This window comes from Leptodactylus fuscus, chromosome 1, assembly GCF_031893055.1.
Source record: "Leptodactylus fuscus isolate aLepFus1 chromosome 1, aLepFus1.hap2, whole genome shotgun sequence".
NCBI classification, from domain to species: domain Eukaryota; kingdom Metazoa; phylum Chordata; class Amphibia; order Anura; family Leptodactylidae; genus Leptodactylus; species Leptodactylus fuscus.
In genome coordinates, this window is record NC_134265.1 from 343,159,743 (window position 1) to 343,175,947 (window position 16,205).

At 46.3% G+C, this 16,205-nt stretch overlaps 1 protein-coding gene across 1 annotated transcript in view; it reads left to right on the forward strand.

Moving 5' to 3' along the window:
* The first annotated feature begins 4,844 nt into the window (after nt 1-4,844).
* Nucleotides 4,845-16,205, forward strand: part of DCUN1D4 (defective in cullin neddylation 1 domain containing 4) — a 30,907-nt gene continuing 19,546 nt past the window's right edge. The window contains exon 1 of the mRNA XM_075261621.1: nt 4,845-4,980. Within this exon, the coding sequence (XP_075117722.1) occupies nt 4,962-4,980 (19 nt within the window). The 5' untranslated portion in view covers nt 4,845-4,961. The remainder of the gene's footprint in view (nt 4,981-16,205) is intronic.

Here is a 16,205-nt window from a genome sequence, read left to right on the forward strand (position 1 = left end):
GCCTCCCCCCCCCCCCACGCCGCATTCCTGCGCGCTCTATTATGTCCCTCAGTGGCCCCTGCACACAGTATTACACCCCATTGTGGCCCCTGCACACGGGATTGTGCCCCATAATGAACACCCACAAACAATTATTATACTCTGGGGTATTTTCAGACCCCAGAATATAATAATTGGAGACCGAGGGGAGATACAGACATAAAAAACAAAAGTTACTTACCTGTCTCCGGCTCCGCTGCAGTCTTTGGTGGTGATCGCCATCTTTAATAACGCACGGATGTCACATGACATTTCATGCCATCCCTCCATCTGCCCTCAGTTTCATGTCCTCCCTCCATCTGCCCCCAGTTTCATGCACCCCTCATCTCTACCCCCATTTTCAGGTCCTCTCCTCCATCTCTGCACCTAGGTTACTGTTGCTCCTCAATTGCTCCACACCACACATACATACACACTTACACACAGACACACACTCTCCATCCTGCATCTCACATCCCCCCTCCCCTTCAGTACAATACAATACAATACAATACAATACAATACAATACAATACAATACAATACAATACACAGAGCGCCCCCTGACTACTATTAGACAGTCATTAGTAACAGCAATTGCAGGCAAGTCTGAATACAAACAATCTGTAGAGTACTGATCCATCTGCTGCTACTCACCTCCCCCTCCTCCTAATACACAGATATCAGGACACTGTCCCCTCTTCCTAATACACAGATATCAGGACACTGTCCCCTCCTCCTAATACACAGATATCAGGACACTGTCCTCCCCCTCCTCCTCATACACAGATATCAGGACACTGTCCCCTCCTCCTAATACACAGATATCAGGACACTGCCCTCCTCCTAATACACAGATATCAGGACACTGTCCTCCTCCTAATACACAGATATCAGGACACTGTCCCCTCCTCCTAATACACAGATATCAGGACACTGTCCCCTCCTCCTAATACACAGATATCAGGACACTGTCCTCCACCTCCTCCTCATACACAGATATCAGGACACTGTCCCCCTCCTCCTAATACACAGATATCAGGACACTGTCCTCTTCCCTCCTCCTCATACACAGATATCAGGACACTGTCCTCTCCCCTCCTCCTAATACACAGATATCAGGACACTGTCCCCTCCTCCTAATACACAGATATCAGGACACTGTCCTCCCCCTCCTCCTCATACACAGATAACAGGACACTGTCCCCCTCCTCCTAATACACAGATATCAGGACACTGTCCTCTTCCCTCCTCCTCATACACAGATATCAGGACACTGTCCTCTCCCCTCCTCCTAATACACAGATATCAGGACACTGACCTCCCCCTCCTCCTCATACACAGATATCAGGACACTGTCCTCTCTCCTCCTCCTCATACACAGATATCAGGACACTGTCCTCTCCCCTCCTCCTAATACACAGATATCAGGACACTGTCCTCTCTCCTCCTCCTCATACACAGATATCAGGACACTGTTCCCTCCTCCTAATAACAGATATTAGGACACTGTCCTCTCCCCTCCTCCTCATACACAGATATCAGGACACTGACCTCCCCCTCCTTCTCATACACAGATATCAGGACACTGTCCCCTCTTCCTAATACACAGATATCAGGACACTGTCCTCCTCCTAATACACAGATATCAGGACACTGTCCTCCCCCTCCTCCTCATACACAGATATCAGGACACTGTCCCCCTCCTAATACACAGATATCAGGACACTGCCCTCCTCCTAATACACAGATATCAGGACACTGTCCTCTCCCCTCCTCCTCATACACAGATATCAGGACACTGTCCCCCTCCTCCTAATACACAGATATCAGGACACTGTCCTCCCCCTCCTCCTAATACACAGATATCAGGACACTGTCCCCTCCTCCTAATACACCCTAATACACAGATATCAGGACACTGTCCCCCTCCTCCTAATACACAGATATCAGGACACTGTCCCCTCCTCCTAATACACAGATATCAGGACACTGTCTCCTCCTCCTAATACACCCTAATACACAGATATCAGGACACTGTCCCCCTCCTCCTAATACACAGATATCAGGACACTGTCCCCCTCCTCCTAATACACAGATATCAGGACACTGTCCTCTCCCTTCCTCCTCATACACAAATATCAGGACACTGTCCCCCTCCTTCTAATACACAGATATCAGGACACTGTCCCCTCCTCGTAATACACAGATATCAGGACACTGTCCCCTCCTCCTAATACACAGCTATCAGGACACTGTCCTCTCCCTTCCTCCTCATACACAGATATCAGGACACTGTCCCCCTCCTCCTAATATACAGATATCAGGACACTGTCCTCTTCTCTCCTCCTCATACACAGATATCAGGACACTGTCCTCTTCCCTCCTCCTCATACACAGATATCAGGACACTGTCCTCTCCCCTCCTCCTCATACACAGATATCAGGACACTGTCTTCTCCCCTCCTCCTCATACACAGAGATCAGGACACTGAACTCCCCCTCCTCCTAATACACAGATATCAGGACACTGTCCCCTCCTCCTAATACACAGATATCAGGACACTGACCTCCCCCTCCTCCTCATATACAGATATCAGGACACTGTCCCCTCCTCCTAATACACAGATATAAGGACACTGTCCTCTCCCCTCCTCCTCATACACAGATATCAGGACACTGTCCTCTCCCCTCCTCCTCATACACAGATATCAGGACACTGTCTTCTCCCCTCCTCCTCATACACAGAGATCAGGACACTGAACTCCCCCTCCTCCTAATACACAGATATCAAGACACTGTCCCCTCCTCCTAATACACAGATATCAGGACACTGTCCTCTCCCCTCCTCCTCATACACAGATATCAGGACACTGTCCTCTCCCCTCCTCCACACCACACATACATACACACACACACACAGACACACACCCTCCATCCTGCATCTCACATTCCCCTCCCCTTCATTATCTAGCACCACATATCTCCTTCTCTTCATCTCTTCCAGGATTGCACGGGCTATAAAGACATGCCCACCTAGTCATGTGACGGCTGACGTCACACAAGGTCCTTCAGCACAAGCTTTCCCCACTCTTATCGCATTTACAACAGTTTGTCTGTTATAAGAGCGAGGGTAGCACGGTTAGCAGCTGTCACCGGGCCCCTAATGTCCCAGGCCCTGTGGTAGCTGCCTCTGCTGCTATGGTGGCAGTTACGCCACTGCTGATGAAGGAGACCCTGGATTAAAGACTATTAGAGATGAGCAAACACTGTTCAGATCAGCCGTTTTGAACAGCACACTCTCATAGTAGTGAATGGAAGCAGCTGGCACGTACACTTTGCCGGTGGCCGGTTGCTTAACCCCCCGCGTGCCGGCTACGTCCATTAATTTCTATGGGAGCGTGCTGTTTGGAACGGCTGATCCGAACAGTGTTCGCTCATCTCTAAAGACTATATGTTCCTAATTTCTGTGATGCATAAAATGGCGCCTTGCTGTTCGTTGAACTAGCTGACTCGTGGAACTACGCTAGCCCAGTAGCCTTATGTATAGATAAGCTAAGCCATTTATGTACTAACAATTGCTAAGTAACCATAGTTATTAGATAAGTGGTGAAGAACACAAATTGTATAACTCATCTAAAACCATTGAAAATGTTTATTAAACCAATTGTATTTCTTTGTGGTTACACCCAGTCAAAAAGGGTATAAATAAACAAGGCATCCCACCCCTTTTTGGGAATGCTGATGAACTCTGCATCTGCTTGTCGGCTTCTGTTATTCCCCCGTCGCGACGCCATTCACCTACAACACGTGACCTGATCCCCTGTGTGACAGAGCACCTGTGCTGATCAGCCACTACAATGCGAATAGGGGAATGGAATGGCATCAGTGCAGATGTGAACTAGGTCTAATAATGGGCCCCTTACCTACTGGGGTTCACTTACTTGCTCTAATGGTACAGTAGGGAAAAAAGTATTTTGTCAGCCACCAATTGTGCAAGTTCACCCACTTATAAAGATGAGGTCAGCCTGTAATTGACATCATAGGTGCGCAGCTCGTTACAGTCACAGCACAATAATCAGACATGTGCCTGGTAACGAGCTGTGCACGCGTGTGCTCATCACATGACCATGGACCGTAAATCACTTGACCATGGTCAGAATTATATCCACTAGAAGTAACAGAATGAAGGACAACAAGCCGAAATCTAGAAAACTGTGCGGAATTGATACAGAAAGTATATTGGAACATTGTATCTCTTTTTGTTGTACATTTGTTTGTCACTATTGGTCTGTATGTGGCCGACCCCTTTAACACACCAATGGTACCATTTTCTGATGGAAATCCCCACTTTTCTATAGAGAACTTGGACTTGGGGCCCGTTTACATATTGGATATTAAACTACGTTTTCCAAATTAAGAACTAATTCTAATCAACAATAAATTGTAATTTGTCAGGGAAATTAATAAAATGGTTCCCGTGTGATAATTGTCACCCTGGCTGGAAGTGAATGATGAAACTACGCCATAGGGGGCAGCCTTCCTGTCCTCACACGTCACACTATAGAGTCATACACTGCCTCTACATGCTTATGACGTCACGGACAAAGAGCCCTCAGGACACAAACAATCACTTGGTACACAGACGCCTGTCTATTTGTGGGCGTGGCCTGGGAACCCAACTAGGTATGACGTCATGTACGACCCACCTCTCCAGACCTATAAAAACCCACCCCAAGCACCCGCAACCTCTAACTCCCGCCCATTTCCAGGGCCGAACCAATCATCGTCTTAGAGGGGTGTGTATTCGGGAAATCACTTTCAATGTGTGTAGCCGTGGGCGTGGCTGAGCAGAGTGCTTGTGCCCTGAGAAGTGAGTGCGGGTCGGAGTAGCTGAAGCGGGGGACCGGGCTGCTAGTGCCTGTCTGTCTGCGTCACACGAAAATGCACTCGGATGCTGTCAGTAAGTACAGGCCGCGGCCGGGGCTGCTCCACCTGTTCTCGCCGGAGAAGGTGCCCGGAGGAGGCGGAGGCTGCTCCGGCTGTGGAGGGTCAGTGTGCGTCATATGTCATATAGGTGGCGCCCCCTAGCTGTAAGCGCTGGGGCAATAGGGGCATTGTGCTGCTGCGTAATAATAGCGGCCGCCATCATCGTCTGGCGCTCCCTCCCCCTCTCCGAGACAGACCTCCTTCTCCCCCCCACCCCTGTGGGATATAAGCTCGGCTCTGCCAGCCTTTGGGGTACACTGTAAGCTGTAGGGAGTCCTAGTGCGGGTTCCGGGCTCAGTGCTGCCGCCTAGTGGCGGGGCAGTGACAGCTGCGATTGTCTGGCCGCTGCTTGTATTCCTTTGTGCGCAGGCAGGTACCGCAGACGTTATTGATGTTGTCAGGACACAGCTGGTGTATATAGGCAGGAGCTGTAGAGAGGGGGCTGTACACTGGGGTAGGGGTATTAGTGGTGGTGCCCCTAAGTGGGGCACATGTCACTGCTCTGTGTGTGTGGGGTGGATTTCTACATATATGACATACTGACAGGAGACACGCCATTGGTTTTTGCCACTATTTAACCCCGCCCTTGGCGACAAAGAGATTTTGGAGCCATCGGTAGGTGTGAGTAAAGAATCACACTTCTCAGAATATCTCACTAGTACATGGCGTATTGCCAAAGGTAAGGAGGGTATGTGCCCAGGGCGGGTATAGGAAGGCAGGGTATATAGGTATAGGGGGCTGTGCATTATGGTAAAGTGAAGCGTCACCTATAGATGTCTACTTATACATGTACCTGTCCATTATGGTATTTATAGGGGTCTGCCTATTATGGTAAAATGCAGCGTCACCTATAGTAGGCAGTGTCTACTTATACATGTACCTGTCCATTATGGTATTTATAGGGGTCTGCCTAACATGGTAAAATGTAGCGTCCCCTATAGTATTAGTATACTAGGCAGTGTCTACTTGTATAGGTGCCTGTCCATTATGGTATTTATAGGGGTCTGCCTAACATGGTAAAATGTAGCGTCCCCTATAGTATTAGTATACTAGGCAGTGTCTACTTGTATAGGTGCCTGTCCATTATGGTATGTGTAGGGGTCTGCCTATTATGGTTAAATGTAGCGTCACCTATAGTATTAGTATACTAGGCAGTGTCTACTTGTATAGGTGCCTGTCCATTATGGTATTTATAGGGGTCTGCCTAACATGGTAAAATGTAGCGTCACCTATAGTATTAGTATACTAGGCAGTGTCTACTTCTATAGGTACCTGTCCATTATGGTATTTATAGGGGTCTGCCTAACATGGTAAAATGTAGCGTCCCCTATAGTATTAGTATACTAGGCAGTGTCTACTTGTATAGGTGCCTGTCCATTATGGTATGTGTAGGGGTCTGCCTATTATGGTTAAATGTAGCGTCACCTATAGTATTAGTATACTAGGCAGTGTCTACTTGTATAGGTGCCTGTCCATTATGGTATTTATAGGGGTCTGCCTAACATGGTAAAATGTAGCGTCACCTATAGTATTAGTATACTAGGCAGTGTCTACTTCTATAGGTACCTGTCCATTATGGTATTTATAGGGGTCTGCCTAACATGGTAAAATGTAGCGTCCCCTATAGTATTAGTATACTAGGCAGTGTCTACTTGTATAGGTGCCTGTCCATTATGGTATTTATAGGGGTCTGCCTAACATGGTAAAATGTAGCGTCCCCTATAGTATTAGTATACTAGGCAGTGTCTACTTGTATAGGTGCCTGTCCATTATGGTATGTGTAGGGGTCTGCCTATTATGGTTAAATGTAGCGTCACCTATAGTATTAGTATACTAGGCAGTGTCTACTTCTATAGGTACCTGTCCATTCTGGTATATGTAGGGGTCTGCCTATTATGGTAAATGTAGCGTCACCTATAGTACTAGTATACTAGGCAGTGTCTACTTATATAGGTTCCTGTCCATTCTGGTATGTGTAGGAATCTGCCTATTATAGTAAAATGTAGCATCACCTATAGTACTAGTATACTAGGCAGTGTCTACTTCTATAGGTGCCTGTCCATTATGGTATATGTAGGGGTCTGCCTATTATGGTAAAGTATAGATTCATCTATAGTATTAGCATACTAGGCAATATTTTGTTTTTAACTTTTTTTTTTATTTTTTATCACTGCTGTTTGGAGACTTCGTTGCGATGTGCATCAAAAATTTCCATGGATCCATTAGAGATGAGCGAGTGCTATTCGAAACGGCCGTTTCGATTAGCACGCACCCATAGGAATGAATGAATGGATGCAGCCAGCACGCAGGGGGTTAAGCAGCTTGCCGCCGGCAAAGTCTGTGCGCCGGCCGCTTCCATTAATTCCTATGGGTGCGTGCTATTTGAAACGGACGTTTCGAATAGTACTCGCTCATCTCTAATGGATACCCAATGGATCCGATTTATAATTAATGGGGTCTGTTGGGCTTCATGCGTGACCGCCATTGTAGCAGTCCGCCGATCTGTTTTTTGTGACTGACATGTCTAAGACAAGGTTCTGCCAGGTCTTTAAGAGGACCTTTCACCACTTCCAACAAGTCCAGTTCTTTATATTGTTTAATATCTGCTGCTTTACTCATCTGATCTAGCCCCCACCGTTCCTGAGCAATCTATGCAGTTAGTTTTGGTGCCTGATATGCTATTTAGTCTCTGTCAGGAGGGTGGGGTCAGGCAGGAGCAGACATGGGGTGTGACTCTGAACTCTGACACTGGCTGCCTCTGATTGGAGCTCTGATTTACACCTCCTTGCCTGACACCGCCCACCTGTCATTACAGAGCTTAAATAGCACATCAGGCACCAAAACTACCTGTTCGTGCCGGAATCAGTGGAGCAGCGCCTATTATCAGATGCTAAGAACTTGTATTGGTGGGGGGAAGGTTCTCTTTAAGAGGCAATAGAGGAGATCGCTCAGGACTGTGGGGTCAGTTGGAAACTTTTTTTGGCTGGCCAAAAGTTGCTGATTCTGGCTATAAAATAAAACGGATAATTATTTTTTAATCACATTAACATCAATTATTAACATTGTATAGTAAATTGGCTGTATGGTTTGTTACATAGTTGCTTTAGTTTTTTTTTAACGAATTAGAGGATCTTTACTGCATGTGACTGACCGCGGCTGTTATCATTCCCACCTTGTTAAAGGGGTTGTCTGGGGACTGTTAATTTACTTACCTGTCCCAGGTTCTTGCAGCCAATGGACCTGGAGGTTCCAGCCACATCACGACCGCCGGGTTATGTGATCCATAGCGGCCTTTGGCCTCTTCTTCCACTGATTTCACAGGTGACCCCCAGAGGTTGAATGTTGCTTCAGATCACATGACCCAGGGGTCATGACATAGCTGAAACCCCTGGGGGGCATCAGCTGCAATAACACTGGACAGGTAAGTAAAGTAACAGTCCTCGGACAACCCCCTACACAATCTAACACTGTCAGCACTGATCAGTGTAAAGTGGCGCTGATTCTGGCACGATAACTCGCAGCAGAATCAGCGCTGAAAAAAGAATCCGTTCTGTTTTCTGCGCGGAGCACTTTGAAATCAATGGGTTAAAAAGCCTCCCGTTGATTTCGATGTGTTCTGTGCGGAAAATGGAACCCATTGAAGTCAATGGCAGTCGTTTTTTTTTTTTTTTTTTTCCAATGCTGATTCTACTGCGAGTTATCGTGCCAGAATCAGTGCCACTTTACTCAGTGTGAATGCCCCCTTAGAGGGTACAAGGGCACGCCCCTAACTGATAACACCCAGTTGTCAATATATGCGGTTTTTTTTTTTTTTTTTTCTAGGAGGAATAACAGGAACGGCACAACAGTTCTAAGAAAAAATGCTGCAGGATTATATTATGGGAAGTGTTTAGTAAAATGGATATTTCAGGAGAAGTGACAGAGCCCCTTTAAGAAAACCTATCAGCAAAATCATGCTGATAGAGCCCCACATATGCGTGAATAGCCTTTAAAAAGGCTATTCAGGCACCGTAAATGTTATATTAAACTACTCCCCCCCCCCCCCCCCCCCGTTTTAAAATAAAACCCTAAAACAGAGTGTGATAAACTTACCGAACCTGCACGCTGGGCGGGCATTCAGGGTGCGCCGTCTTCTTCATCCACGCCTCCTCTTCCTGCGATGTCCTCAGGTCCCATCCTCCTCTGGCGCTCGCGAACTGACATTGCTTAAAAAAAATGGCCTGGGCGCATGCACAGTAGCATGCTACTTCTACTACGGCTACTGTGAATCTGTGTTCGGGGATACCGTCCAACACCCCCCCCGCATGAAAGATGCAAGCCGTGCTATTCTCTCCGTGTTTTTTGTGCTTGAACCACATGAACCCCATTATAGTCTATGGGGCCGTTTGTTTCCTAAGGTAATATCTTTTTTTATGCGGATTAGGTTTCCGTTCAGGCGGTCCCGTGTGCAGATGTAAACTAGGCCTGAGATGTGGCTTTGGCTATGGATTGACTGCGGAGTCCGCAATGAATTACTTTACGTGCCTTGTGGCCGTGCTATAAGTTCACTAGAGCACAGCATACCATCTATTTTCTTGTGCAGCAATGAAAAAACTCCAATTTTTTTTTTCTTTTTCCTTTAAAATTTTTCTGGTGGCAAAACGTCTGAGCGTAACTTGTTTCAGAAGACATATTGTGATAATGAAGCTTGTCTCGGGGGTTTGTGTTGTGAGGCCAAGTTAAACAGACAGTCATTTCTGAGATCAGGGTATTTGTTCAAGGATAAGAATGCCAACTGTTTAGAAGGAATACAAGTGCCGTACTTAAAGAAGGCATTCACCGTCTTCTAGGTGCCTAAAGGGGATCACTGGGTTCATGTACGGACCATTAAAGGGGTTTCTCAAAGACCACTACTTTCAGAGTGCAGCACTTGGGCGGTGCGCTGTCTTCATAAAACCTTCCATTTATAATGGCAATATGTGATGGGAGAGTATAGTATTATACAGATAAACTACAGTTACAGGTTAGATTTCGACACTACCACAGGGGGGAGCTACAGGATTGAAATACTCTGTTACCCTGCCAGTTCAGCGATGGCAGAGGTTTCTATTTCTGTACACATCACCTTTACAGGAGAAGAAGCTGCACAAGCTTTTTTTTTTTTTTCCTCTCGGTAGCCCTAAATAAACCAGGGCAAACATATTAAAACTGGCATATTGTACGCCAGTCTTGATAAACTGGGACTGATAGATTTATGAAAAGGCTGCGGCCTCCCCGTGCCAGAATGGAAATCTACACCAGTTAGGAACTGATAGGAGATATAATAAATCTGTTGGACCAAGGTGCGGACACCTGCTCCCTCCCTGATCCCTCTTTAGCACCACTCACATTTGCAGAATATTGCAGGAGAAGCACAGAATCAGGTTTTAGGTGCACAAAAGAGCCTCACACCAAGCGTGTTCCACAATATCCAGCACCCTACGCCATCTTGCATAGAGGGAATGATGAATTTGCCCCACTGTGTTGTTGAGTCTCAGGGTCTGTGCTACAGAGAAGGTCACTGCTGCTTTAATAAGAGCATCTTATAACTGGGTCCGTTGATCTTATCTGGAGGTAGAATTTACCCCCCCCCCCAACATTTCCTATCACATTTTATGTTATCAGTACTTGTGATATCATCAGCCAGAAACTGAACTTCCTCTCCTTTACCATGGTGCTAAGTAATCTGTATACAAATGTGCCTTCTTTATCTACACTATGTGATCAAAAGTATCCGGACGCCTGGCTGCTAATGACTTACAAGTTGGTGGCGCCTCCATGGGTAATGCTGGATACAATATGGTGTTGGCCCACCCTTAGCCTTGATGACGGCTTCCACTCTCGCAGGCAGACGGTCAATCAGGTGCTGGAAGGTTTCTTGGGGAATGGCAGCCCATTCTTCACGGAGTGCTGCACTGAGGAGAGGTATCCATGTAGGTCGGTGAGGCCTGGCACCAAGTCGGCGTTCCAAAACATCCCAAAGGTGTTCTATAGGATTCAAGTCAGGACTGTGTGCAGGCCAGTCCATTACAGAGATGTTATTGTGGTGTAACCACTCCGCCACAGGCCGTGCAGTATGAACAGGTGCTCCATCGTGTTGTAAGATGCAATCGCCATCCCCGAATTGCTCTTCAACAGTGGGAAGCAAGAAGGTGTTTAATACATCAATGTAGGCCTGTGCTGTGATAGTGCCACGCAAAACAATAAGGGGTGCAAGCCCCCTCCATGAAAAACACCATAACACCACCGCCTCCGAATTTTACTGTTGGCACTACACACGCTGGCAGATGACGTTCACCGGGCATTCGCCATACCCACACCCTGCCATCGGATCGCCACATCATGTACCGTGATTCGTCACTCCACACAATGTTTTTCCACTGTTCAATTGTCCAATGTTTACGCTCCTTACACCGAGCGAGGCGTCGTTTGGCATTGACCTGCGTGATGTGTGGCACCCAATCACCTGACCACGTCCAAAGTCCGTGAGTTCCGCGGAGCGCCCCATTCTGCTCTCTCACAATGTCTAATGTCTACTGAGGTCGCTGATATGGAGGACCTGGCAGTAGGGGGCAGCACAATGCACCTAATATGAAAAGCGTATGTTTTTGGGGGTGTCTGGATACTTTTGATCACATAGTGTAAGTTTTGGATTTGTCTGCAGTAAATAGGCAATTACATGAACTAATTTTATTATTTTGCGATTTCAAAGAACTGGGATTTAGATTATCGGATTTATGAAATCGCAGTTAGCCCAGTCATGGAGTATGATATCTTCTATGCTGGCTTCTCTCTCCCACTGTAACTATCGTCACCAGTTTCTTCACTGCAGGCAATAGATGGGTGGTAGGATTAGGGGGCCTGCATCAGATATGTCGACTACCCCTTTCCTCATGCCAACTCAATCAACTTTTTTTTAGTATTTTTTTGAAACTGTTTTTATTTAAAATGACTGCCATTGGGCCTATAAGTATAACAAATGGGTACTTGATTCTTCAGGGCCTCCATTTGCAGCAGCAGGAGCTCCATTCTTCTGTATACAGGTCCCCTGGTTGATGCCACAAATGATGTCCTGTTTGTGCAAGGGGGACCTCTGCAGCCAGTCATAGACCTCTGCAGTGACCTCTTCACAAAATGTATGATGGCTGTGACATACTGGCGATCACTGAGGCCTGTGATCGGCTGCAGCTGTCACCAGGCACCAACCACTGAGGGACCTATTTGCAAACAACCTAACCTGTCACCGCTGGAGACAGGGGCCTGGGTATAGGTGAGTACTGGTTTATGGTTTTAGGCCCACTAACATCAATATTAAATAATTTTTAAAAATTTGTTGGAATACTGCTGGCTTACGTATATTCAGTAGTTTTCCGAAATACATACTGCTTTGTTTGCCTGCTGTGTGAAATTTTCTCATTGTTTGCACATTGTTTCCATACAGCACAACCTATATGATAAGCAGGACGTATTGTTAGCCTCTGCTCCTATTGGAATGGGATGGGGTGGGTTGTTAATTGCTCTCACTGTTATCTGCAGCTCTGTGGGCCAGACAATAAGGGAATCCTATTGATTTTGCTGATAAAAGCTCAGACAGTCTGTTATCTCTCTACGTAAACTGAGTCCTTTCTGTCTAGAAGCATAAGAGTTCTGTACAAAAGCTGTGTAATGTAATAGGCATTTACATTGCATATTATTTGATCTACATTTAATTAGATTTCTAGTAACCATAATAATCTCTCATGGTAAAGGCAAAGTCTATATTGTGAAACTTCATAGTGTTTTGTTCGTCAAACAGTCAAAGCCGCCTCCCCCGAGCTTGCTGAAGTATACAGGAAGTGAGAACAAGAAAGAGCAGGAAAAGTTGCTGAGGGAGGAAGATGGGGAGAACCCCTTTAAGTGAAAATTTGAAAGCTTGAAAGTTAAGATTTTTTTTTTTCTTAGTGAAAAATTGCCCTGCCGTAGCAGATAGAATTGGAGAGTATCTAAACCTGCACAGTATGGCAAAGGATCAGTCAAATTTGGCCAGGCATGCCACACTATCTGACGAATAGATGAAAATATTCAACAGGGAAGACATAAGTTGAGTATTGCAAATGCTATTTTTGTACCACTATACAAATGCATTGAGTCACACAATATGTTCAGCATAAACAGGTTTTTTTTTTTTTTTTTTTTTTTTTTTTTTTATTTGTAGGCTATACTTTGGACAAACCATAAATATCTGATCAGTGGGGGTCTGACAGTCGGCTCCTGCATTGATCAGAGTTAGGAGGTACGTCTGGTCTGGGTACCAGAGTGTTCATGGGACCAGCAGCGCCTATAGTGGCTGGGTGTCTGTACTGCAACTCAGCTCCCATTGCAGTCAGACACTAGGTTGCATTAAAGTTGCACCGGACTACAACTTCTGTACATCAAGTAAAATCCTACCATCTTTATGTACTCTTGCAGGACTGTCCTCTATATGGTTGCATGTTGAACATACATAGAGAGGGTTTTTATTTTTTAATTTCCTTGTGAGCCCCCTTATCCCTTTAGGCAGGGCTTGCACTAGATACATTTGCAGGAGCTCTATGTGTATGTGTTTTTCCCTAGGTAGATGCTTAGCTGATTGTTTTCAGTGGGAGTGAGATAGGGCTGAGCTCACATCTCCGTTGGGACTTTATCTTTTCTGTTCCTTTATAGGATGAGAAAAATGGAAATTCTGTCACAAACACATCCCAGTGGTCCCCATTAACTGTAATGGGGCCCATTGGGTTTCTGCCATGATGTTTATTTTGCCAGAAGAAATAACATAGAATGCCAGCTTTGTCTGTGATTTTTGTGGAACCTCCAACAAAGATGTGAACATGGCCTAAATCTGTCTGGGGCTTCACAGCTCCTTCAGTTTGAGAGGCAGTTGTCCAATTTAAGGCTTTCTAGTATGGATTTTATTAATAAGTAGCTTCTGCCTGCGACTTCGTCTGCAGGTTGTTGTTGGCGATGAGCCGCTAGTTATTAGCCAAATGTGGTTGGCGGTGATCCGCCTGTGTCCGCGTGTTGGCTCTTCTACATCTGTGCATATGCGCAGCAGCCCCAGCTGCACATCTGTATGGAGAGCAGAGCAAGCTGTGGTACCGCGCTGCCTCAGCTCTGCTACATCAGGCAATTCTGTGTTAGACATGGCCGCTGGTGAAATTTGACCCAATATATATAATTTTTTTTTTTTTTAAAGAAATATGAAGATAATCCAAAACCAGTCCTGATTGTTGTCTTAACTATATCCTTTAAAGTCACCCCTTTCTGACATGTCTGTTACTGAATACTTCAGATCATTTTGAAGCCTCTTTTCACCTTTTTATGTAACAGTATTGTAGTGTTCCTCTAGAAGTTTGACTGTGTTGACAAATGGATACAACTATTCCCATTGTCAAAGGGCCGTGTCCTTGCTGTCTGCTACTCCCAGCATATTCCCTGCATTGAACATGGCTTTGTGAATTGAACTTGCTGTATCAGAGTGTGCTGTGACCCAGACTGTCCTGAATAGCCAGATTGCTACAGTACTGGCCTGACCTAAATCTGTGAGTACATCGCAGTGAGTGGTGTAACTAGCGTGATAGCGGCTGCCACAGGGCCCGGGGACATTAGGGGCCCAGCGACTACCACTGCGTTTTTCTTTATAGGCCGTTACCAGCTGGAGTTACTCCAGCTAGTAACTGGCCCTATTAACTTACCGATCCTGTCTGGAGAGAGGTAACAAACATAAAAAACACTGTTACTTACTTCTCCACGATCCGGGCAGGCTTCAGGCCTAGTTGTCTGACGTCACATGAACCCAGCCTGCGTCCTGGGTCATGTGACGTCCAACGTCATTGAAGTAGGGGCCACTAAAGGACATAATAGTGTGTGCAGGGGCCACTATGGGACATAATACTGTGTGCAGGGGACACTATGGGGTATAATACTGTGTGCAGGGGTCACTATGGGTTATAATACTGTGTGCAGGGGTCACTATGGGTTATAATACTGTGTGCAGGGGTCACTATGGGTTATAATACTGTGTGCAGGGGTCACTATGGGTTATAATACTGTGTGCAGGGCCCACTAAGGGACATATTACTGTGTGCAGGGCCACTGTGGCATAATTCTGTGTGCAGGGGCCACTAAGGGACATAATACTGTGTGCAGGGGCCACTATGGGGGATAATACTGTGTGCAGGGGCCACTAAGGGACATAATACTGTGTGCAGGGGCCACTAAGGGACATAATACTGTGTGCAGGGGCCACTAAGGGACATAATACTGTGTGCAGGGGCCACTAAGGGACATAATACTGTGTGCAGGGGCCACTAAGGGACATAATACTGTGTGCAGGGGCCACTAAGGGACATAATACTGTGTGCAGGGGCCACTAAGGGACATAATACTGTGTGCAGGGGCCACTAAGGGACATAATACTGTGTGCAGGGGCCACTATGGGGGATAATACTGTGTGCAGGGGCCACTATGGGGGATAATACTGTGTGCAGGGGCCACTATGGGGGATAATACTGTGTGCAGGGGCCACTATGGGGGATAATACTGTGTGCAGGGGCCACTATGGGGGATAATACTGTGTATAGGGGCCAGTAAAGGACATACTACTGTGTGCAGGGGTCACTATGGGGGATAATACTGTGTTCAGGGACCACTATGGGGGATAATACTGTGTGTAGGGGCCAGTAAAGGACATACTACTGTGTGCAGGGGCCACTATGGGGGATAATACTGTGTGCATCGGCCACTAAGGGACCTAATAGAGCGTGCAGAAATGCGGAGGAGGGAGGGGCCATGTCAATAGTTCGCCACGGTCCCCGCCATTCCTAGTTACGCCACTGGGTGCAGTAGTCATCCGTTTGTTCATAACTCACTATGATGCAGTGAGATCAATTCACACAAATTCAATCCAGGAAATATTTCGGACGATTGTTTCCTGAATTGAACTTAGTCGTGCGATCTTACAGCGAAACCCTCAATATAAATGTATTTGAATGTTCCTTTAATAAGTGGTGTCCTCAAATGAAATGTTAATTAAAGTGACCAGAAATAGAATTACCCCCCCCCCCCCTCAGTTCCTTACAGTTTCGGATGAGCAGGACTCAAGGCAAGTGCGTTACCATTCACCCCAAATACAGTGTGTTCAGGGACACTAACTTCATAGGGCTC